At 41.0% G+C, this 25,334-nt stretch overlaps 2 protein-coding genes across 2 annotated transcripts; one reads left to right on the top strand and one right to left on the bottom strand.

Annotated features, from left to right (window-relative positions):
* The first annotated feature begins 21 nt into the window (after window positions 1-21).
* On the top strand, window positions 22-10,600 carry hnrnpa3 (heterogeneous nuclear ribonucleoprotein A3). Its single transcript, XM_079518218.1, has 11 exons — window positions 22-105; window positions 2,412-2,540; window positions 2,716-2,862; window positions 4,506-4,716; window positions 5,135-5,224; window positions 5,330-5,398; window positions 8,159-8,221; window positions 9,197-9,343; window positions 9,483-9,611; window positions 9,739-9,820; window positions 9,924-10,600. The coding sequence occupies exons 1-10, from the start codon at window positions 100-102 to the stop codon at window positions 9,801-9,803; spliced, it is 1,056 nt and encodes a 351-aa protein (XP_079374344.1). The 5' UTR covers window positions 22-99; the 3' UTR covers window positions 9,804-9,820; window positions 9,924-10,600.
* A 3,141-nt stretch (window positions 10,601-13,741) lies between these two features.
* On the bottom strand, window positions 13,742-21,959 carry nfe2l2a (nfe2 like bZIP transcription factor 2a). Its single transcript, XM_079518176.1, has 5 exons — window positions 21,756-21,959; window positions 17,760-18,014; window positions 17,377-17,472; window positions 17,113-17,295; window positions 13,742-15,381 (listed from the first exon to the last, which is right to left on the bottom strand). Exons 1-5 carry the CDS (start codon window positions 21,780-21,782, stop codon window positions 14,131-14,133), a joined length of 1,812 nt encoding a protein of 603 aa, XP_079374302.1. The 5' UTR covers window positions 21,783-21,959; the 3' UTR covers window positions 13,742-14,130.
* Between the last annotated feature and the right edge of the window lie 3,375 nt (window positions 21,960-25,334).

Here is a 25,334-nt window from a genome sequence, read left to right as displayed (position 1 = left end):
GGGGGGATCCATCGTTGTAGTGTCACCGTGTCACGTGCTCACGTCACGTGATGGATTGGATTGTGTTCTGCGCCTGTGGACGAGTAGAGATTCTGCGAAATGGAGGTGATGTAGTCACGTATATTGTAACGTGAATGTTTATATTTGCAACGTAGTAACTGTAATAATGTAGTAATTACCGTTAAAGACTGAGTTACTGTGACCTGAAATATGCACAGAAATAAATAGACATGTCTGTTATTGCAGAATGCATGAGTCGCAGGTTGGGCAACTGTACTATGATTATTTCGACGGCCTGGTAAAGCAGAAATATTATAACTTTATGAGTAAAGCTAGCTATAACATTGGCACCTACAGCCGCGTCACCGTGGTTTTGGTTGAATTTGAATTAAATGCATGAAAGTATACTTATTCAGCTTGTGTTGGCATGCAGGTCCAGCGGTGGGTTTTCTGTGTCAGTCAGCTGTCTGTCAACCATTCAGCGGCTAGGCTAACCGGCTTGCCGCCGCCTCAGCACAGCCCTAGCGGTCCCTAGAATGGCCGCTGTGCCGCCCTTTGACATACATTATTGACATTTCTTAATTCATAATTATATTCCATAATATACACAGCCATGACCCATGCCCTCCCAGGTAGTAGACAGCGCAGACACGTCTAATTAATTGCTACGACGACTTTCAGCCCTCTCTAGTGTCATAATCATACACATAGTATAAGGTTCTGGCTGAAAACTAGTTAAAAAAATCACCACTTTCCCACGAGTTTCAAACAAACCAGTGAAACCACATTGGTGAGCACATACGACAGTATGGGGCACACTGCACATAATGGACAGGTCCATTCGGTTGGTGTGTGGTTGTGTTGTGTTGTGGTAGTGTAGTGTAGTGTAGTAGTAATGATGACACCAGGGAATGACCCTAGAGTTATGGGAATGAGTCAATGACACATTGTTTCGCCCAGGTATGTGTGGTTTATATGCCTATATCCATACTATGATCCCTACTAGCCATGGCTCTGTCCCTACTCCCTACCTAACCTTAACCTCACAAAAACGGTCACCTCTACAATTGGCCATGCACCACGTGAGCTTCTAGATTTGCTATTTTTGCTGTATTAAAAAAATGAATTAAGCAACATTTCCTCCCAAATCGATTATATTTTTTATTAAAATTGATTATCTTTTATAATCAATTAAATTTATTCGGTTGCACCCTTAAAATGTATACATTTTCCAAATGTCTGGGACAAGCACTGTGTTCAGTAGTAGCTTTGTGGTTAGCCCCTTTCGGGACCCTCGGTTACCTTTTCCGAATTTTGGACCCCTAGGGTCCCTGATAGCTTATTCCACTCTCCATAGGACACATATTTACCCACTCTCTGTTCACGGAGAGCCGCGGCGCCGCTTGAGTGTTGGTGAGATGTTTCAAAGATGCATAACACAGCTATAACGGAAACGTGTGCGAAACTGCATTAACCGCCGATGCCATTAAGTATTTATTTGAAATTTTGCTTTGCTGAACTTCTCTCTCCTCTCTCTTCCTTATTGACTTCCCATTGTACCGCCTCCCGAGCGGCGACTGGCTAGCTGCGTGTCCCTACGTTACTGCCTCGCACCGACCACCCTGCCCTGGTGCGGGAGGCGGTACAAGGGGAAGTCAATAACGAAGTCAAGGAAGAGAGAGGAGAGAAGTTCAGCAAAGCAAAAAAAAAGACGGCATCGGCGGTTAATGCAGTTTCGCACATGTTTCCATTGTCTCCTATAGCTGTGTTATGCATCTTTGAAACATCTCACCAACACTCAAGCGGCGCCGCGGCTCTCCGTGAACAGAGAGTGGGTAAATCTGCGTCCTATTGAGAGTGGAATAAGCTATCAGGGACCATAGGGTACCGTACATCCAAAATTCAGATAAGGTAACCGAGGGTCCGAAAGGCGCTACTTTGTGGTCAGCGTTGCCCTCACTCACTGTGAGCTTGTAGATCGGCTATTTCCGGCAAGCAACATCTGCCTATGATGGATAAGAATTAAGCATCTCTCGTGCAGTGGTCTACTACTAAGTGTTTAACCAATTAATCCCTGTTTAGCGACAATATTAATGGGCAATGTTGAAAGTGGTTAATAGATCGGAGAGAAATAATTTATAGGTTTGATTGATTGATTGTTTGAAGTATTTATTAACAGATTGGAGAATTACAGTACATTTCAAGCACAACTCAATACAAAACTGTTCACTGTGGACGATACGACACCATAAAGCATTACACTTGTTTACAATAGGGTCCACCATGTTCAATTCATCGTAACGCATCGTAACTCAAGTAGCCTATTTGTGTAATGCGCTTGAAGCAAAGTATGAAGGACATCTTTTCTAACTCGCCATCAAAAAAGTTGTTTTCTCGTTTTCTTTCTGCAGGGCCGTGAACGTGAATGCAAAGAACCTGAACAGCTGAGGAAGCTGTTTATAGGAGGCCTGAGTTTTGAAACGACAGAGGAGAGTTTAAGGGCCCACTTTGAACAATGGGGAACGCTCACAGACTGTGTGGTATGTGTGGTGATTTTTCTAGATGGAAAAAACAAACACACTTTGTTGTACGATGCTGTTGTGTGCCAAAACAAACATTTCTCAACAGATGAATGGAAAAAACTATTCTGAAAAATTATAATTGCGTAATATTGTGACAGGCCCGTCCTGTAACCGAGCATTTTGGTGTTTTCAGGTGATGCGAGATCCCAATAACAAGCGTTCAAGAGGGTTTGGCTTTGTGACATACTCCGCTGTACCGGAAGTAGACGAGGCCATGCTTGCAAGGCCTCATAAGGTGGATGGCCGTGTAGTTGAACCCAAGAGGGCTGTATCCAGAGAGGTAAACATGGTGAAATTAATATTATTAATTATTATTATTATTAGTTTTTAAACCTAAATCAAAAAAAAATCTGATGTGAGGATATCAATGATATGGTGTGGTAAGAAGACATACTGTACCATGGCTTCTGTGTATTTCTCTTCACGCAAAATGTTGACATTGCGAAATGATGATGCCAAGCGCATTTTGCGTCATCAGGGGTCATACATTCCATATGCTCGATGACACTTAAAGGGACACTTCACCCTTTTTGCAAAAAAATATATGTTAATGATGTTTAGAAGAACACTTTCCTGGGGGTCTTTATGTGTGTAATATGTGGTTTTATATATTTTAGATTTTAGCAGTGTCTCTGATGTCATCGACACTGGGCTTACTTACTTCCTGGACTACATCAAGGACTGTCTAAAGAGGACTAGACGCGAAGACCGTACGGGCGACGCCATGTTGCTCCATGGTGCTCCATGGAAGGAAAGAAATGTGCAATGGGCTATATGCAGCCAACACTTCCGCGTTCAGCTTCCTTGGTCTCGCATGTTTCTTTCCTTCCATGGAGCACCATGGAGCAACATGGCGTCGCCCGTACGGTCTTCGCGTCTCGTCCTCTTTAGACAGTCCTTGGACTACATGTCTCAGTAAGACAGCCCTCACCCTATCCACAAGGAGGAGCAGTGCACCAAAGCATTCTGGGAATTATAGTCCAGGAAGGAAGTGAGCCCAGTGTCGATGACATCAGAGACTCTGGGCTCACTGCTAAAATCTAAAATATTTAAAACCACATATTACACACATAAAGACCCCCAGGAAAGTGTTCTAAATCTTCTAAACGTCATTAACACATATGTTTTTGCAAAAAGGGTGAAGTTTCCCTAAGTTGATGTCAGAATGTCAGAGCAGGGCCAGGGGTTTTCTATTGGTGGTCCATGGACCACTGGTGGTCCGTGAAGGTATTGGATGTGGTCTTCACCCCAGGTTGATTTGATGCCTTGGTGAGCATACAGACCCCCACAAGATGTAACTGTTTTTAGATCGTTTTGAAATTTGTCTTAGCTTTTTATTTGTAAACCTATGTAATTCACATGTACCGTATACCCTTTTTTTTCCCTTCCTGATCTGATGTATTGTGATGTTTTTCTATATGATATTGTATTACTTGACGACACTGAACATGAGTTTAATTGCTCAGTGTGTGACAGTGTGTCGAGAATAAACAAAACATGAATGAATGAATGATTCTTATTCAGAATGATTCTTATTCAGGGTGGTGGTCCTGGTTCACAATCAATCAAAAACTCCTGTCCTAGGGAAATACACAGAAGACAATATGGGTATTTTTTGGTCACACAATTATTATATCAGAACAAAGGAATTTAGATTGAAACACTGTCTGTGCTGTGCTGCTCATTGTGCCTTGGTGGCAGCGGTGGCCGAACGGTTTGCGGAGCGGTCTTGATACCGGAAGGTCGCCAGTTCGTATCCCCGGAACGGCACGTTAAAATTACCACCGCTGAAGTGCCCTTGAGCAAGGCATTGAACCACTACCATGAAATGTTCTATGAGCAGGGCCTGGCTGTAAACAAGTATCTGATGCTTAGTCCAGATACCCTGGGTAAATATAGTAACTTTAACCTGTTTTGTCTCAGGACTCCTCGAAGCCAGGCGCCCATCTGACAGTGAAGAAGATTTTTGTGGGTGGTATAAAGGAAGACACCGAGGAGTATCACATAAGAGACTACTTTGAGCCGTATGGAGGGATCGACTGCATTGACATCATGGAGGAACGATCCACCGGAAAAAAGAGAGGGTTTGCTTTCGTCACATTTGAAGACCACGACACAGTGGACAAAATTGTTGGTATGTGATTCTTCATTAGCTCACTCACTCCCGACAGCACCTTTTGACGCCTTTTTGCGTATGTACCCTGTTGCCGATGAAGCCTTATCAGTTATCACGCCTTTTTTAATATCAATTGATTACGGTACTCAGCTGCGTCCAGTTTCCCCATGTAACACTCCCATTTCGATCCATTGAAAAAAAACGGCTTAAACCGGAAATGAAATTTTCCGGTTCCGGTGAATGTACGCCTGATGACTTGAACAACATCATCATTTCTTGGAGAAATGCACAAAGGTTTTCTGCCCAAGACTGATCTAACATTACAACAATGGGGTTTAGGATGAAAATCTTCAGTTTCCATTTGAGTTCATAGCCATGCTGGTGGTGATTAAAGTAAACATTGTAAATCCAAACTGTTAACATTGTTTGTCACCAGCCCAGAAATATCACACAATCAACTCCCACAACTGCGAGGTGAGGAAAGCACTCTCGAAACAGGAAATGATGGCAGTGTCCAACCAGAGGAGTAAGCAGTCGATTTTAAGTTAACTTTATAGCTATTTAGCTGTATATTCTAAATCAGTGCCTCTCAAAGTTCCACTTTTAAATATTCTTTTCCTCTATACTTCAGACAGTGGTGGAGGAGGTGGAAATTTCATGGGCAGAGGTGGCAATTATGGAGGTGGCAACTTTGGCCGAGGTGAGTACAATTTAAAGGACAACTTTAGGTTGTTTATGAGAAAGTAAAAGATTGGTGGTTTTTTTTCTTTCATTTGCTGCTTTCTTTCATTTTAGCGATTTTAGCTATTTTTGACGGGGCGGGGGCATTCGAACATGGGGCTAAATACATATTTTTTTACAATGTTTTACGGCGATTTCTTTAAATTATGAACTATATAGTCCTACTAGACTCTAGGAAATTACATCTGGCCACACAAGATCACAGGATCTACTGAATGTGAAGGGGGGTACTAGGGGGATCCCATACTGTGTGTCGTAGGCTCACTATGTCAGTTTTTCACCTCCCCCTTCACATTCAATAGATCCCGTGATCGTTTGTGGACAGATGTAATTTTATGGGGTCTAGTAGGACTATAGTAAATAATACAATAATACAAAAGTTGAATGGGATATCAATACAAATTAAGTGAGAAAAAAAAGTGTTTTAAAGTGAAATACCGCTTCATTTATGTACTTAAATCCATGGTAGTTTTCAGATTAAAACAACAGGTCAAAGCTTTAAAGCTGCAATCCAGACCTTTTTTAAGTGTGAATAAAACATTATATTGAGCAAACTGAACAGTATATTTTAACTAGTACATCTGCAGTGGTTGGTGGCGGTCTCCCTACTCTTCTTTTTAAGTGGTGTAAACCACTCCTACGACTGGCTTTGTTAGTTTACGTGTCTGTCTGTCTGTCTGTCTGTCTGTTCGTACCAAAAAATGAGCATGGTTGCTACGGTCACCCAGTTCACACGGGTGTGATGTCATTACGTCAGACATTACGTCAGACCACAGCTGATCAGTCTATATAAGACCTTACACCACTCAGTTCACACGGGTGTGATTTTTTTTTTAACACACAATAGCAAAAAACCAACACAGCACAAACAAACATGAAAAACAAAAAATAAAAATAAAATAAAATCGACAATGCGTATCAAACCTTGCTTATTACTTTACATATACCTAGACATATTCTGGTTGTTCCTCATTCCCCCATGCCCTCATTGTTCATGATCAGGTCATTAAATATTGTCCATTTGGACCATGCCCTCCATTTGTTCCTCCTGCAGTCTCAGGCGATGTGTCAGTTTTCTCCCTACTCTTCTATTAACCGTTTCACTCGCTTTTATCTCCAATTCCTTGTCCCAGAAGGCATTTCTTGCCGGCGCTGTGATCCTCCCGATCAGGTTTTATCTGCACTGATCGGTAGACAGGAAGTCGATGCGACAACACACACACACACTAGTACGACGTTAGTCTCGCGTTACCAGACTGTTGCCTCTCGCAATTTCCAAATGTTCATCATACAGTCTGGGCCAACGGAAGAGATATCATGCGTAAGCGATAGGGACGTTTCTACTCTGCCACAATGTTATGCTGCCCACACGGGCAGATGCAAAAGATAAGGATGCTCACAGACAGTGTATTTGTAGGCTAGTCGTTAAAGGACCACTTCACCACTTTTCAACATCTCTTCATATAATTGGTCCTCACTAATGTTCATGATAAAACACCACCATTGTTTTCCTACTCAGTCTGTGTCTCATAGGAGGGCTTTGGGCAGTTCGGACACCCGTCCACCAGTGACATCATTAGGCAGATTTTTTTTTTTAAACAAGATTTGTTTTAAAATATATTTAGATTTGTATTATCGTGAGAACGATGGCTTAAACTTTTGCATTGCAACTTTTCAGGAAAAGAAAGCCTGCCGTTTCTATTAGCTTGGATTCACCATCGATGATGTCACTGGTGGACGGGTTTCTGAACTGCCCACAGCCTTCCTATGAGACACAGACTGAGTAGGAAAAATGGTGGTATTTTATCATGAACATTAGTTAGGACCAATTATAGGAAGAGAAGTTGAAAAGTGGTGAAGTGGTCCTTTAAGTCGGCTAGCAGCTCAACCACTGAAACCAAAACAAACGTCCAACACAGATAAAAGTAATTACTCACCTACTGCTGCAGGTTCCATGTTTGTTTAAGTAATCCCAGTGTTGTTCAAGATGCATGGTTTTCATATTGTAAATAATTATGGTCGCGTGGTTTAGCAGGAGCATCGCGCAACTTTGGGAAAGTGTCATAGTAGCTTGTTTACAACTGAAACGGACTTCCTGTGCACTGACTTCCTCTTCAAAATAAGAGCCACGTGTAATGATTAGTCAACACTAGTTTTATTTCAAAGTCTACTTACAGGACGTTAACATCACATCACATTTGAGTTCCTTTTGAATGCCTGTCAGATTTCTCTACATAACTGTCTCAGCTGTTGGTGCGCAAATGCACCTGGCATGCCTTTGATCTACCGCACAGGAAACATTTTGACGACGCATGCGCACCTGTTGTGTGCCCCCCTGTAAATAATGCTGGTGGGGAATGTATTAAGAAATGTAGAGTGTTCAGGTAGGATCAACTTTCAGGCTTTCTAGTTTCCACACAACGGAAAGCCTGGTTCTCGTTTCGACCAGTGTGATCTGATCTAGAGCCAGTGTTCCGTATCTGGTAATTTGCACACACATACATGCACACACACACACACACACACACACCGTTTTCCATCTGCTTTAGACCCAGACCCAGCAACCTACAAAGCGAATTGATCCCACTCTACCCATGATTAAGTGGGCATTCCCACTCATCATAGCTCATTGGCAGACATTTCGGGAATCCCTGGAAGGACATGAATCCTATGGATTGCAGCTTTAACACATGATGAACCGCAAACCTTTGTTTTCCAGGTGGGTATGGTGGTGGGCGAGGTGGTTATGGAGGTGATGGTTACGATGGCTACAGTGGCAACGGTGAGTTGTTGTTGTTTTACCACTTTTATAATCAAAGGCTAGATCAGACATCAAACAATGAAAATGCTTTATTTTAAATCATCATGGACTCAATAATTTACCACTTTGCGTTGTTATTTTTGTTAGCTTGTACAATTTAGCTTACGTTTTTCTTAATATATATTTGTTGGGCTTTTCTGCCTTTAATGATAGTATATAGTGGAGAGAGACAGGAAACGGGGAGAGAGACACTGGGTATGACACGCAGCAAAGGTCGGCGGGATCGAGACTCGAACCTGTGACATGCGCCTATATGTGGTATGCGCCTGGACCGCTAGGCCAGCGGGCACCCCAATTTTGCATTTTCTTTTTTTTAAGAGTCGAACCTGCGGCATGCCGTCCGGCTGGCTCGGCAGCCTAGGTGCCCAGACGGTTGAGCTAACCATCCGGGCCAATTTTGCATTTTCTAATCTATTCCTGCATCGTTTCCGTATCATAGTCTAGCTCACCCACAAAATTACTTTTTTTTCTTCCAATTACTCACCCCATAAAGCCTTGAATTCATGGAGATTGCTTTTGTTTTTATCGCATTCCTGATCCAATATTCCAATATTTAATGAATTGAAGTACTGTAAATAAGAGGCCAAGCTTAAAAAGAGCAGTACTGCATTTTAAATCATTTGTTATATGACAGGGGTCCATACTGGATTACACCAAGTTGTTTTGGAGTTTACTTTATTTTTAATATAGTTTTGCCATGGCCTCCTATTAACTCCAAATGATTAAATATTGGAATGCTGGATCAGTGTAATCTCTCAAGACCGATTCTGAAGGAAAGTGAACGGGCCGACATCCGGTCTCTCTACACAGGCAATTGGGTGGTGCCCCAGAGGCAAATTCAAAGGAAAGGATTTATTTTCCGAGATTGCAGGAATGTGACAAAAACATAAAAATAATTGTGGGTGAACTATACCTTAATGGTGTTGGTATGTCTAGGCGGGAACTATGGTGGAGGGCCAGGTTATGGAGGAGGTCGTGGGGGCTACGGAGGTGGCGGTGGTGGTCCAGGATATGGGAACCAAGGTGGAGGATTTAGTGGTGGTGGAGGCAGTGGCTACAACGACTACAATGATGGAGGTCGCGGTAATGCTTGATTAATTGATGTGTTTTGCTGTAATAAAATAGTTGAATGATGTCTAGGATCAGATTTCTATACCTGGCAGAAGAAGTTTGACGCGTGAAATGGTACACTGCCAGGAAATCTAATACTTGTGACTTATAGGGAACTTTGGCGGTGGAGGAGGGGGTGGAAATTACAATGATTTTGGGAGCTACAGCAGTCAGCAGTCCAATTATGGCCCCATGAAGGCAAGCAACTTTGGTGGCAGAGACTCGGATGGACCCTACGGAGGTGCGTTTTGTATGCCGATCTCTGGATGTCATGATGAATGCTAGAAAATTGCAGGTCTGCTACTGTGTGAATGATTTTTATAATAGTTAAAAAGAGTGATGAGTGTCATTTTCTGTCTGTAAAACAGGCGGCTATGGCTCTGGTGGCGGAAGTGGAGGAGGAGGTAGCAGTTACGGCTCACGGCGATATTAAATTTGTGATGTTTTTTTTGGTAAGTTCAGTTCTCCTTCACATTAATCTTAGTGGCACAGTACAGTGTGAGCACATAAAAGTGTAGAATAACTATTTGTTCTATCCTGTATCCATTCAACAGGCTTCAGTTCTTAGGAGAGGCGAGGAGGTGAGCAGTGGAGTTGTCAGGAAAGCTGCAGGTTACTTTGAGGCAGTCGTCTGAAAGCATTTTTAGAGGAACAAGTCAGACATGTAACTGCAGCTAAATGGGAGATGTTAATGAAAAAAAAGGACTGTACACATAAGTGTAGATGTTGCCCTTCCTTATTTGTGGTAGATGTTTTGCTACTTAAATATCTCTTCCTTTTCTGCTTCTGAAGTGTGTGTATTGTACCTATGGTATCAGGTAAAAGAGAAACGTATTTAAAAAAAAACCCTACGTTTTCAAAAACCTTTGTCTGCGATTAACATTAATTTCAGTTTATTTTTTTTATTCTTTTATTTATTTATAGTACAAAATCATCATTAATGGAATAGGCCCTACATTAGTGGAGCTAGAATGATCCATCAGATTATCCATTTTTATTTCAAGACATTATGATTGCTGAATTGCAAGTGTCAAGTGTATTTTGATTTTGTATTTGAAGCATAGTATGCATTTCTTTAATAGTGTTAGTGTTAACAAATATACCCACCAAGCAGTCTGAACTAGAATTAAGGGAATGTTTCAATCTACGTGTAAACAGCAAACAGAATTCTAGATTGTTCAAGCATTTTGAGGAGTAGAAAAAGACCGAATAAAGTTGTATAGTAAAGTGCCATGAGGTTCAGTGCATCATTGGTTCAGAAAATCAAAACAGACAAAACAAAACATGTTAATTGTTTTGTTGCCTGCTCGTTGTTACGATGAAGATTAGCAAATCAGCTCCTCCAGAACAATTTTGGATTACATTTTAAAGATTTGTTTTTTACCTGGCTCAAAACGAGGGAGTTTTGGGTAGACCTAGGGCAAGGGCCCACACACCACCTATGCCAGTGTTGAGCGAGTAGGATTATGACAGCTACCAGCTCCAGCAGTTGTGCCCTCAGCGTCGATAGTGTGGAAGATTGCAGATGACTGTCAGACAGGACCTCTTCAGCCCCAGCACAGTGGACCAGTCAGCATATTCTTGAGAGAGAACAGAGGAGGGAGCACCAAGCACATCGGCCGTGGAAGAAAGCTTGCAGTGTCATACCTGGTAGTGAGCATCAAACTTTTTTTTCAAGGCTAGCTAAACCTTCGCTGCTAGCGAAGAAAGACTAGTTCCTGGACATATTGGAGATCCCGTTGAGTCAGAGATACTGCAGTTAACCCACAAATACTAGATGTCAGACGTAACAGGAGAGAAGGGAGTGAGTATTTTCACAAAAGATTCTTAAGAAGATGGAGCAGGTAAGAGTAACCACTTTGTTTGATTTGCAGATTGGGAAAGAGGCATTCTCTTCTTGCTGAAAATCTGTTAAGACCTGATAACATGGAAGTTTCTGGATGGGTAAGACTTTGTTTTTCAACATACTTTACAGGCTGCTCAGATTTTAGCCCTCCACTGTGCATGGAGGAGATGTGATCTTTTCAAGTAGGGATGTTCTTTAAAGCTAGACTGAGCAGAATGATTTGCTGTATGTTCTTGTTGATTGATTGATTGATTTATTAACAGTTTGCAGAATTACAGTACATTTCAAGTACAACTCAATACAAAAACTGTTAACTGTGAGTGGACGACACCATAAAGCATTACACTTGTTTACAATAGGGCCCACCATTTTCAATTAATCAAAACATTTAGAGACGTACGTTTGGTGGGTATCTGAAATAAAAGTGACTTGATGAAAACACTACAGGCTTCCCATATCTTATGGAAAACGTACAGATAAAATCTTCCAGGATAGGAAATGACGTGCATTTTTGCCTTTCTAATATGTTGGGTGGAAAAAAACAATCCCTTCCCAATCGTCATCAGCAACAACCTGCCCTAGAAGTTAGAATATTTATGTTCCTTATCTACCTCCATATCATGTTTAATTTGGAATAAAATAGTTAATTCATTTACCAAAGACTAGTTTACAAAAACGTTTTCCTGATATTTATTTAAGAGTGGGAACCCTGCACTATTGCTAAATAATATAAGGTAGTTAATAGTGGTGTGTATTTTTTTAATTAGTTCTTTATCAACCCATTTAAACCGGGAAAGCATCGGTGTCATTTTAGACTAATGACTTTAACCATATTTTATTCTTTGGCTATTCAAAAATGGCAGATCTACAAGAGCTTGTAGATTTGCTATTTTTGAAAAAATAAAAATAAATCCCTGGAACATAACATTTGAGATGGGGGGGGGGGGGGGGGGGGGTGGGATATATGTTCTCAATCTCAATAGCATCAAATACATATTTTGGGTGGTCCTTGACATGAAAAACTGAGCACCACTGACCACTGAAACATAAGTTTTAAAAAGACTAAAACTGTTAGGAAGAGGCTACAGGTCTAAATGTGTTAAATATGTACAGTAGTGTAAATATATATTTTTGCCATGTTTTATATAGATTTGACCAGATTTGTATATTTTGTTGAGACATCCCAGGACATATGAGAACAGCAAAATAACTCTTAATGAAATCAACTAAACACATGGGTCTGTATGTACATAAGCTCACACCCACAAGACCCTTTTATTGCACAGTAGTTACCAATTATATTAATAAATAATGGTGCTGTTTAATTTGCTGTGGGATAGTATTTCTATGGGAAAAATGGGGCTTTGGCTCCAGACTTGTTTGCGTGAACTCCTTTTTAACAGAAAATGATTGCGTATAAATTGCTGGTGTTCTTAAATAAAACTTATCCCACAAAGCGAGTGGTTCATTTCTTATGGAAAGGTGTTTTTTAAAAGGGCATATTGTAGGTTTATCAACTGTATGCAAAATGTTATTGGATTAGGAGGATTATATTTAACTAAAGTACTACACATTAGTTTTCTTTCGATGAAAAGAAACAAAGTTTCATTTTTTGAAATGACTTGGAACACCAGGTATTATACAAGTCCTCATGGTTTGCTGTTTACCGCAACTTCTTTTTGGTTTGAGAACAGCAGATGGGCTTGGTGTTCAAAGGTAGCATTTGTGTGTGTGAAAGTGCATGAAGAGCAAATAGTGATTGTGCAGGGCTTTGCTTTTGAATGGGTTTGTCCATGAGCTATTGTGAAGTTGTCATGCATGATTCACATGGAGTGTATTGCACATAGGCATAGCTGAACCATTGTGTTTGCTGTTGTGCAACATAATGAATGCAGTGGGTGTGATTTCCTTGGAGGGAATAAATGTTATAGGGCTTACTGGGGTTTATCGGGTTTAACGGGTGCAGTACTTAGTTTGGTTAGACCAGTCATTAGTCCTACAACCTATCTCAAACCCTAACCTCCCACGGGGCAGCACACCTAAACCTAACCTTAACTCTCTCCCAACCCTTAACGCCCCCCTCGCCAACCTTAATCCGGTCGCTTTAACGTACCCCTCACCAACCTTAATCCAGTCGTTTTAAAGCACCCCTCACCAACCTTATGTCTAACCAAAGGATGCCTCCCATTACGACTTATTGGACATAGGTTAGGTTTAGTGCACTGTATAAACTCGATTCAGTTAAATTGAAAAATTTGTCTTGAGATTACAGCTCAAAGTGGTGGTGATTGAGAAATGTGCTAAAGCTTGGAATGTTGCTATTTTTGTCTCAGATTCTGTGTAGGATTGCATTGTACGCGTCTATTTTACCAGCCACATGGTATAGTGGCTGAAACAAAAAAAAGAAGCACATGGTAAGTTATGTAACCATTCCTCAAACCTTATGTCCATCTGGCATCAATCTACAAGCTGTGGCTGGCTACACTAAATCACACAATGTACAGTACACAGAAAAGGAGACAAAATGGCTATATGAATAGTTTATTGAAAAGCACAAGTCAGGATTTAAAAAAAGACGGGAGCAAATCAAAATATAAAGTTTATAAAACGATAAGTAACAGTGATTGAAACAAAAATCATTAGCATACTAAAACACACATATATATATATATATACTGTACAATATATTTTCTCAATCTCAATAGCAAATAATGTTTATTTACAAACAATATTGGTAAAAGAATCTCTGGGCATATTAGAAAGCAGTACAAAAGTAAAATATCAAAAATATTACAAGATTAAAGAGGAGTAAGCAAAAACTATATAATAGTTCTGCTGATCTATTACGCTTAAAGCCGAGCTACTACAAAGTTATTGCATAGTAGTGTTACTATGATGATAATGCAGTACCATATTATAAAGTAGATAAGTGCTTGTCTTTCGCCTTGATGAGTGTCTTTTTTATGCGAGGGACTAGGAAGACGCTGCCATCTCGGGTCTGTTGGAGGGAGTAGTCTGACGGCGAGTAGGGTTTCCCCTCCTCATCTGTTAGCATGCTGAACACCTCCAGGTACAGAGTGTTGAGCTGCTGTTTCATCTCCCGCAGGCTGCTGTGATTCTGTCTCTTTTCCTTCAGAAGGCGGTCCTTCTCCTCCTTCAAGGAGTCTAGGTCGTACTCCAGCCCCACAATGTTTTCCATCTTGCGTTTGCGGCAGTTCTGGGCAGCTACTTTGTTCTTCCCGCGGCGGCGGATGTCTCGGACCAGTGCCAGCTGGGCCTCATTGAGTTGGTGCTTAGACATCATCTCGTTAAAGTCGTCCACAGGCAGGTTGATAATCATGTCCACAGTGAACGGTATTTGGAGGGCCTTGGCCCTCTGTTCGTCTCTGGAGAGACGCATCTCGGACCGCCTCTTCTGCTTGTCTTTGGTGAATGGAGCTTGGCTGTGGTCAGTCTCCTCTACCAGCTCCGTCTTGTAATGTTTGGGATCCTTTTCCTGCCCCTCGTTCAGCCGTCCTGTTGAGATGGAACCATTGGGCTGGTATCCATCAGGTTGGAAATTCAAGGAGAACATCTCTGAATAGTCAGATTCAGCACTCATGGGACTGAAGTCTATTTCATCCATATCTGAGTCATTGTAGCCATAGGAACCATCATCATATACAGATTTCTCTGGGGAACTCGGAATAGGGCTTGTATTCAGCGAGATTCCAGAATCGGAATCTGGCAATTCTGACATACTTTCCTGTTTGCAACCATCAAATGTATCTCCAGGTGAGAGGTTGTGTATGTTTGGTTTAAAAGGAGGCTTGTTTGGTATAGCAGCCAAAGCTTCGCCTCCATTCCCCTCAAGGGCATTGCTTTCCTCTGTATTTGGAGTGGGGTTGGGGCAAAGTAGTATGTCGCAGAAAGCTTCTCCATTCAAGTTTAATTGAGGGGCTTTTGTGGTCATCTGACTGAGGTGATTGGGTGGGGCAACATTAGAGAAGGTCCCTTCAAATGTATTAATATATTCAGGGGGGCAAACATCGATTGTGCTTGACCCCACATTTGTGAGGTTAGACAGTGGGTAAAAATTGTAGTTTGGATCCGGCTCTTCAGGGCTGTTTGTAGGAAGATATGTTGTCGTCTCCAGTGTATCTTCCATTTGCATGTTAATGCAATGCTAGAAAGAAAAGAGATTGATAATTAAAACAAAGGACATCAGCCAATGTAGTTATAACAGTTCTGATGCCAGCCTGCCAAAGGTACTGTGTGGTTGAAGACACATACATCTACAGTATAACCAAACTTGTCATGAATTGAAGTGACAAAATGTCAAAAATGGGTTAATGTGTATATGCAATAAGTATTAATGCAAGCAGTTTCTGGAATGTCATCTAACCACAGTGACAGGATACACAGGGTCACGTACAGGTTATTTTTCTTAGTCTCTTCTAAGTACACAGAGGTGTGAAAACCACACTGATTAAATAAAAAACATTACCATTGAAAGTGTATGATTGTTTGTGATTGGAGTGTATACTGAGAGTGGCCCAGGTCACAATGGCATGGTTTTGAAGTATATAAGAAATTACAATGGTTGCATAATATAACACGTCCCAATACAAATTCTGACTATCCTTGAAATTGTAATGAAATCCTTTGGGTTGTTTAAACTGTTTTGTCCTATTCAATGTAAAGTACCTGAGAACTTTCTTCCATAATCAATACAATTTAAGGAAAAGGTGTGCACAGTGCACTTTAGAAGTTGACATGCATCATGACCTCCAAGACAAAAATAACCCAGATGCTGAAGCAGCTCAAGAATGACCACTACTGGCCATATTCACACAGTGGCCATTTTGCGTGGTGGAAAACCCCACCACGCAGGGTTGGGTTAATGCACACTGTAGAGCTCCAACCTCTCTTTTGCCAATATTATGCAAAGAAGTGAGGACCACATCCAAACAGATGACAGGCAAAGAGGAGGAGTAATTCATACTTGATGATAGCAGTTCGCAAGACATTCTGTTTGTGACACTTGGATCCAGAGAACTATATGTACACCGGTGTGGTTCTAATATGATGCTATAGTCCAAACTGCTAGTCTTAAACGTTGAAAAATTGGAGTGACAAATGACACTTAACTAAATACAAAGGTTTGAAATGCCCCTCCATCAGTTACCTTCAAATAAAACAGCCTACGTAGGCATCAGCATGCTGTTACTCTTGGACATGACTCTTACAACTGTAATGATGCCGAAATACAACTCGGAAATGAAGGATGATGATCGGAAATGTATAAAGATGAGAGCTCAACACCAGTAAATCTGGCACATAATGTGCCCCTTCTCTTTTTCAGCAGGACCCTGGGGATGTCAGACAACCCTCTCAATTAACCTACTCTGCAGTAGTAACCGATGGAGTCTGTCATCCTCTGAATTTGTTACGTTTGTGACGACTTTATGAAACATGTTTTTGACATTTGCTAATAACACAGCAAACCCCTGCATATTAATTTAGAGTTCAATTTACACACAGGATTGTTCTGTGTCAAATTCAAATGATTATAGACTTGCCTTTCTAGGACCATCACGTTACAACAGTGATCTTTGGTTTCTCCTCAACCCCTACAACACATCTTTGACTATCCACTCCTACTCTGATGGTGTCAAAAGCTATCTCAAGGTTGTGCCAGGCAAGGCTACTTGAACTCAACACACCTTGGAAGCACCCACCCCACCTCTACTATGCTGGCTAATCCCAGATATGAAACCTAATCACTGTGTGTCTGTATATGAGAGACCTCATTCACACATCAGGGGAAGGCAAACAACAGTTGAGTTTGTCCTGTAATGTCTGGCCCCTGCCATTGAGGTTAAAAAGCATTGCGCCATTGAGGCTGGTATTATACCTGCAGTTCAGGTAGGGACAAAAGCTCCATCCAGGCCTGCTCCAAATCTGGGGGGGTCCTCTGTGACAGGACGGGTGATGGGGAGAGGGGCCCCTGCTGCAACGTTGGCTGCTCTGGGGACATCATGATCTGGCTGCTGTTGGGGTTTGGAGCTACGGTGGTGTCCAGGCAAGGAGATGTGTTCTGCAAACACACCGGAGTAGACTTTTAGACACGGCATAGCATAGAAGAATCATACTTAAGGTGTAATGTCAATGTCCTTACCTCTGTTTCTTCTACTAGGGGAAATGTCTCTGCAAGCAATTGCATACATTCATCAAAGGACATGGCTTCGCCATCCCCTTCTGTGAAGCTGACATTCTGCAATAGAGGATATTTGAGTTAAGTTAATGGTATCGTATACTGTATAGGTAACCCAATGCATAAAAATAAATCTATCTACCTACCTACCCGTCTTCCATAAAAATCGTGGAGCAGTTTCTAAAGAGCTGAACACGGCAATGCAAAACTACAGACCCACCTGTTTCCCTAATTACACAGGGTGAGGCGATTACCTAGCTACCACAGAGCTACACCCAATCAAGTGAGGGGGGTGGGGAGTGGCCCAGTGCTGACATACATGACTAATGATGGCCAAGTGCAGGTACCTCTTGAGGTGTGGTTGACAGTGGCGGGCCACTGGATGGAGGGCGCCGTATGTATTCGCCTGTCTCTTCGTCCAGCTGTAGCTGTGCCATCAGGGCCTTCTCTTGCTCCCTGAGCAGCTGCAGTCTTTTCTCCTCCTCCAGCTCACGCTGTCTCTGCAACTCATGCTCCTTCTGCCGGTGGCTGTAGTCAAACACCTCTCGTCTGGCTCCCAGGTCAACGTCCTGCCGCCACAGGATGTCAATCAGCTCCATGCCCTGGAAAAGACACAGAAAATGAGACAGGGTTTGGAGCATCACATGCTGCTGCAGCCACACTATCCTGCAGTGAGAATGCGATCGCTCCTGGAACAAGAGTGTCCCTGCTGTGAAGCTTGGCTACTGCACCTGCCACACCCTATCCCTTGGTATCTATTCTTTGACGACAATGCTGGGCATTAATGTCATGAGGAAGACGCCACGTGAATAATAGATGTACTTCTCTGTTTCCTATCTCACCATCACACACCAGGAAGAGACGTGCCTTCTCACACACTTGTTAGCAACACTTGTCTTGAGAGCAAAGGGAATTGAATGATTATTCATATACGTGCAGGAGAGGAGTGACACTAACCAGTTAATTTATTTGTCACATTTAAAACCTCCAATGGAGTTATTTGTCAGTTCCTTACTCAAAGTGTGTACGCTTATCAGACACACCAAAAGTCTGACATGCTTGCGGTTAGGGTTAGGTTAGGGTTTGGGGTAGGGTGTCGGATTAATGACTATCGGAACTTATGCCTGTACCCATTCAAGTCCTCATATGATCTGCATTTGAACAAGTTTCTGAAGTTGGTGAGTTTTCAGTGTAGTGTGTAGTTTCAAATGTGTATTTCCAGATAGGTCCCACATATAGCCTACTCTGGAAACTCAAATGATTCATGTTTTGCAATGTAATAACCATTTCATAACCCAATTTATCTTTCATACAACTACAAACAAATCTGAAATATCTACAAGAGTTAATAAAAACAAATGAGTTAATACTAGGATCAAACGCTTCACGTTACTACTCCCACTCATACTATTTATGTGATATGATGACTTACAACAAAGCATAACTGCAGTGGGAATATGTTAATATAATTTCCTGTCATAGTCACTGAAAGCTGTGCGGTGTCTTTTAAGACAGGAATGTCCAAAGATAAACAGTGCTATACTCTCTCCCTTGGGCCTCTTAACGTTCATGACGCAAACCGTATGGAGGAAACCTTCCATACTGGCCCTTGGAGATTGCATAAACCCTGCATGTTAGGTCACAAGAAAACCTCTGACCATGTGACAGTTTATTGTAGGGACTCGTAGGGCTGCACAATTAATCGAGTATAATACAAAATTATGTAATGTTGTAACATGGTGATTAATAAATGTTATTTCATGGTCAGCTGTTGCACCTTGACCCTGTCTCCTTATCATTACACAATAGTAACCAGAACATTGTACACCCATCTTTCCATCCATGAGGCTCACACAGATACAGAATAAATCAGAGGCCAGTGGAGAGACCATTTTACCAAAGATGACAATAAGCACAATGAGCAACATTGTGTTAAGATTTTTTTTAAACAAATTAATGACCACCAATGATCCTCATTAACAATCATAATTACAAGTACAAAATAATGAGTATTATTATTTTAGCCATTATCGTGCAGCCCTGGTTTATTACTTAGATTTGGTTAAGTAAGAGAAAAAATGCAATATAGGCTAAGTACTACTGTATTGCTGCCAAGTCACATGAGCAGAGTGGAGGAAGTAGGACAAAAGAAAATCCAAAAGCAGAACAAATTACAAGAACAGGATGTGAAATTGGGGTGATGTAGGCTACTGTAAAGTACTAGTCTTATCAACATTAGTATGGAGCCAAAAAATATACCGTTACTGGATATAAGACTCAGAAAGCCTATGACTAGTTTTCACCTCTCACTCTCACCTTTGATTATAAACCAAGATAAAGCTGAAGTGTGTCTAACCCAAATTTTGGTAAACATTCACACAGCCATACTTATTTAAAGGCATGGTTATCAGAGAAGTTGTTACTGCAACAGCGGCACAGCAAAATAAGAAGCCACTAACACTCTTTACCTCAGTATTGCATCAGAGGCTGTATCAGTCCCAGGACCACTAAGGATTAAACGTCCCTATGGCTGTCTACTGTAAATCATACTCACCGGGTGAGAGGTAAGACTACAACCAGACATTATGGCTGCCGAAGGTATGAGGAAGTGGTCTATAATGTCTTAAGGAGCTGGATAAATGCACCTCTTGAGGTCAGCCCTGTTTTCTACATTGAAAACCCACATTGTGTCCATTGGTCACAGCTCACAAGCTCATCTCACAAGTCATACGAGGGACCTTGAAAACAATGCATTCCCAAAGAAGACAGTTCCCAGTTACGTAAGGAAAGTTTCATTGAGCCCCTTGTTGTTGTAAACTTTATACTTGTTAGGGGTCTGTTTTGAGAGGGAGTGTGTAAGCATGGTGTTATTTTTATAACATTGTTTAAACTGTAGAATTGCAAAGAAATAAATGCTAAATTCACTAGGTCTATTGCTGTACTAAAAACAAGGTACGTAGGACTACTACGTATTGTATAAGACACTGAACTCAGTGAACTGACTATGAAAGCAGGTGTCTGTCTGTGACAACTGACAAGTTCAACTGGTAAGAGAACAAGGAAACTGTCTTGTGAAAATACCTCCCAGTTTCCTGGACGCCACATTTAGGCAAAGTAAACAACGAGTACACATACAGGATGAAAAAATATAATTGTTTAAAAAAAATGTTGGCACGTCAAAAAGTCTCACTATTTATTTTCCTATAGAAATTAAAATAGTAAAGACTTGAGACTTGTCACTCATGAAACAGGCCAAACATACTTCTCTGAGAGATTCTAATCTGGTTTTGTAAACTGGGTTGTTCATTTACCTGACCCTTCAGAAAAACACAAGGGCATCTGAAAGGGTTCAGGGAGTAGTTTATTATACATCCATTCATCAGAATTCAGAGGACATCCACCCTTAACCAAGGATGATGAAATAGGCTACCTCACATGTTCAAGAACAATCCCTATAAACCAACATTAGTCAACTGTTATTAACTATATCAAAACAGAAAAAATAAAACTGTTGAAAATGTATTTTGATGTATGAAAGTATGAAAACACTCTAGCCCAGCCTATATTAAAGCAAGATTACAGCCTTAAAAAAACGACATCACATCCTTTCTGGAATCACGTGATTAAAGAAAGATGAGTTTTCACAAATACACTAGTGTTTTTTTTCCCTTCTATCTAATAATGCGCTTTCGGGAGGAAGACAGCATACGGTGGGCCCCCTCTGGACTAGGCTAGTATCTAACAACAAATCGTTCAGAATGGATCAAAGGTGGCCTGAACAGACACGGTCACGTGAAGGGGTGGGGGTGGGGGGGGGGTGTTGACGGACAACATGCCCAGACAAGAGAAAGCTTTGAAAGCACAAGATGTTTACTAACTAACTAGGCTAAATTACATTGATCCATTGTATTGCTTTTATATCAGATAGTGTATCATTACATATCCAGAAATCAAACTTGACAGTTACGAAGTTTCCCCCCCCTACCGGGTAAAGTAAACCCGACAGTCCAGTCTTCAATGACTTGCAGAATTGAACGTAAGATCATAAGATGGACATTAACAGTTCTTTTGAAAATAATGTATAGCATATCATATGATCTACGTCAGACTAGGCCTAATTATGTTTTGTAATAGCGTAAAGTTACGCAGCATCCGGACTATGAACATAGTAGGCTATGCTATAGTATCAAATATGCCCCAAATATAACAAAGTTTATCTGGCCTATGTATATGTCGTACGTAGAAATCTCTCTAATTCGATTATTTATTATCAACAACCAATATAAAACATCCGACATATATCAAATGTTATTCACATTAAATAAGGGATTATAAAGATGTACCTGTTGATGTATTGTAATTTCCATCATTGTAGAGATCTGTTCTCACGGAGAGAAACGCTCTATGATCAAAATGTATTTGTATTCCTCAGTTCCACGTAAATCGTTAATCGTGATCACTCTAAAAGCAAGAAGTCCAGCGGAACAACGTTTGGCGATGAGAGAAATATTCCTTCTAATCTATTGGAAATTACGGAAAACCCCAAGCAGCATGATGGCCCTGCCCACAAGTTGCGGCAGCCAGTCAAGCGCTCACTTGAAGAACAGCGCTGGGATCGTCCCCTTCAACGTCCTATGAGGCGATAAGGGCTGTGCGTGCACGCGTAGTCCACTAGGCTGGGCTGTGCCTGTGACTGCTGACTGAATCGTATCAGATCACAAACACAAATAGTTGCTAAACAAGACATGTATTAATTGATAGGCGGCATATAGTTTTAGATGTAGGATATTTATAAAAATCACACCCGTGTGGAGTGAGGGGCGCTCTTATCATCTTACAATATCGAGGAGGGAATTCTAACTCATGTTGCTATGATTAGGTGATGTAATGATGATGTAAAACAAACGGTGACAAAACAAACATTACATTCTCTTTATTGTTAATGGCCTTTTTAAAACAACCATTGAACTAAAACAAACATTAAACCTGTATACCCCTCAAAAATGTGTATACAGGCCTACACTATAGGCCCACACTACACAGGAATAACCTAATATGTAGGCAGCAGTATTGAGACCTAAATTGAAACCCACTTAACCCCTTGCTATTCGATTTTTGAATACAGCTAGTTGGGTTGATTGGCCATCGATGATGTGCTATAGGCCTATGCTTAGCTAATAGCTACGGGCATATAGCCTATCTGTAGGTGCATCAAAATGTCGAGATAGGTCTGCACTGCAGTGCACTACACAATTTTGTCTGGTGTATAGCGACTCCCTCTGGTTGCCATGACTCGACATGGAGACTGTCTGGGGCCCTGGGGCCCCAATGTCCCGCACAGATCATGTTAGCCTGCATGTGTGGAGACCATAGGCATAGGGTGGGTGGAGACGCATCAGTACGACCCGATCTGCGTCACAGACACAGTCACAGACAGACATTAATGGCAAAAATGTAAATAGAGGCTTTGGTTTTAAATAGACCACATTCTGTGTTTTAAAATACGTTATGACTAAAATAGACACCCCCTCCCCAAACAGCGCTCTGTTCGATTAGTCTGCTCTGAATTCACATGGCCTCTCGATCGTGTCGATATGATAGGCCTGCAATGGTTCTATAATACCAAACATTCTCGCACCTCGGCGTAAACAAGAAGTTGAATTGCGTTATAATGAAGTAGCATTTGAAAGATGTCGAGGTAATAACTTAGGAGCACTTAAGTACTTGCTCTTGCACCTATGTGTAAATATCCTCACACTGGTGCAGCCCACTGTGCCACTGCGTGAAATTACACTAAAAAAGACTTTTTTTTCTCTCTCCCTCAAGCGCGTTCATGAACACGCGTTCACGTTTGGCAGCTCCACGTCGACATTCTTCCAGCTGCAGATAGTGAACTGCACAGTACTGAAAGAAGAAAGGTAAAAGCGGCATAAGGCACCTTACAGTTAGTATACTGCAAGTCCACAGACGAACATCAACCGATGTAAAAACAGCCTTGTGACTGTTAGCTTATAACGGACAAATACTTTTCAGATAGCTTTTTCTTTTTGCATTTTATGATCCATACTATTTTCCCTCGTGCTTGGATTGCAGCTGGTCACTTGCGTCTACCTCTATCAGGTACAGTAAAAACAGAACTTGTTCTCTTTTACATATACAAATATATTGTCACAATAATGACTTGAACATAGCACTATGTTTGTTTCACTGCCTTATTTGCACTTTTTAAAAGTTGTTGCCAATAACTGCTGCTGAGTTAGCAAGTCTCCCCCCACTACCTTTAAACATACAGAACTCAATATCTATATCTCATTTTGCATGCATATGCTTAAGTTATAACGTTTATTCACGTTAGGGGAGAGTCCATTCTCCATTACTCAATTCAGAAAGTTGTTAAAGTTCAACAGGTAGGATCATATACACAAGGCCAGGGCATACTACTCTTTGGGTAAGATTTCCTACAAAGTAACATTTCCAAATGTGCTTTTAAGAAGTCCACCGATTAGAGACACTGACCTAAATGTTAACTTTATAGCATTGAAGGTGATCATGGTTGAATTAGTAAGCATATGCTATGGCATGCTCTCTGGTCAACTACAAAACCATTTTGTTATCTAATTATTAGTAATTGGGGATAATGTACAAGAATCACTAGAAGATGTACAGTACCTTAACTTGTGTATATGGGTCAAGTAAAGACTTGCCTCACATTCAGTCATTAAAGTCAAAGCATTCACGTTTTGGTGACTCAGTGTGTGAAGGTTGAATTGTGACAAGATTGAGTTGAAAACATATTGCTTACATAATAAAGTTAAAGTTGTCTATGGGGTTCAATAAAAATGAGGAGTGTTTTGTTTTGTGTGCATTATTACAGGTTAAAGGAGCACTGAGTCGTGACTCGTGAGGTGGCAATGGCCTGCACAAAGGACAAACCAATGAGGTGGCACTGACTTTCCAAATAAAGTTCTGTGATACGCTTAGACTCTAATTGTTTGCAGTCAGTGCATTACAGAACTTTGTTTTGTGAGTTAATACCTTGGCCTGTGGGAAACAACACCTGGAGTCTGGATTACCATCATTTCACAACATTGATATAGTATGATTTCTGTCAAGTTTGAATGTTTTGTGAAATAAAGATAACAATAGCCTGATTCAAGTGTAACAAGTGTTTCTTGCAGGTTCTATACTGGTATTATAACGATGGTAAATGGCAACCTTGCTGCATTTGATTGATATAAACCTCTGTATTGCATCATTACTGTGTGCCATATGGAAACAGTAGTCATACTGGTCACGTGACTCTGTGGAGGTGAGGCAGAAGGTAAACAGAGAAGTGAAAGGGGTTAATGATTTTATCTGCTTCAGACTATTCAACAAATAAAATATAGCCTAACATAGAATTAACCTTAATTAATGCTCTTAGTAATAAGTTTGTCTCTGAGGGATGTCTATCTATCTATCTATCTATCTATCTATCTATCTATCTATCTATCTATCTATCTATCTACTAAACTATTAGAAATATGGTTCTTCTTGGGATATTGCACCAACTGTACATAGAAGAGGCATAGACCTATACACGGGGCTGCCAACACTTCTGGATCACACACAGACCACACCTCCTGCTGGACTCCTGCATTGTCATTTCTCCTGGATTTCCCCTGAATTTGGTATCAAGGTCCCACAATTCACCAGAACACAGGAACTTACATCTACTAGGGCTAGGCTATATTAAAACGTTTCTGGGGGAGGTGATTGCAGTGCATGCAATCATACAGAGATGTCCACTTAAATAATGAATGGTTATTATTAAAGATGAGTCTTACATTGTTTCAGTCATCAAATCAATTTCTGTGGGCCTACGTTTTGCGGTTTAATGGCTGAAACTGTACCCATAATTTTCCAATGCTAGTATAGCAAGC

This window comes from Electrona antarctica, assembly GCF_951216825.1.
Source record: "Electrona antarctica genome assembly, chromosome: 13".
Taxonomy (NCBI): Eukaryota; Metazoa; Chordata; class Actinopteri; order Myctophiformes; family Myctophidae; genus Electrona; species Electrona antarctica.
The sequence above is the reverse complement of the archived record's forward strand: the minus strand, read 5'-3'. Positions and strand labels throughout refer to the sequence as shown.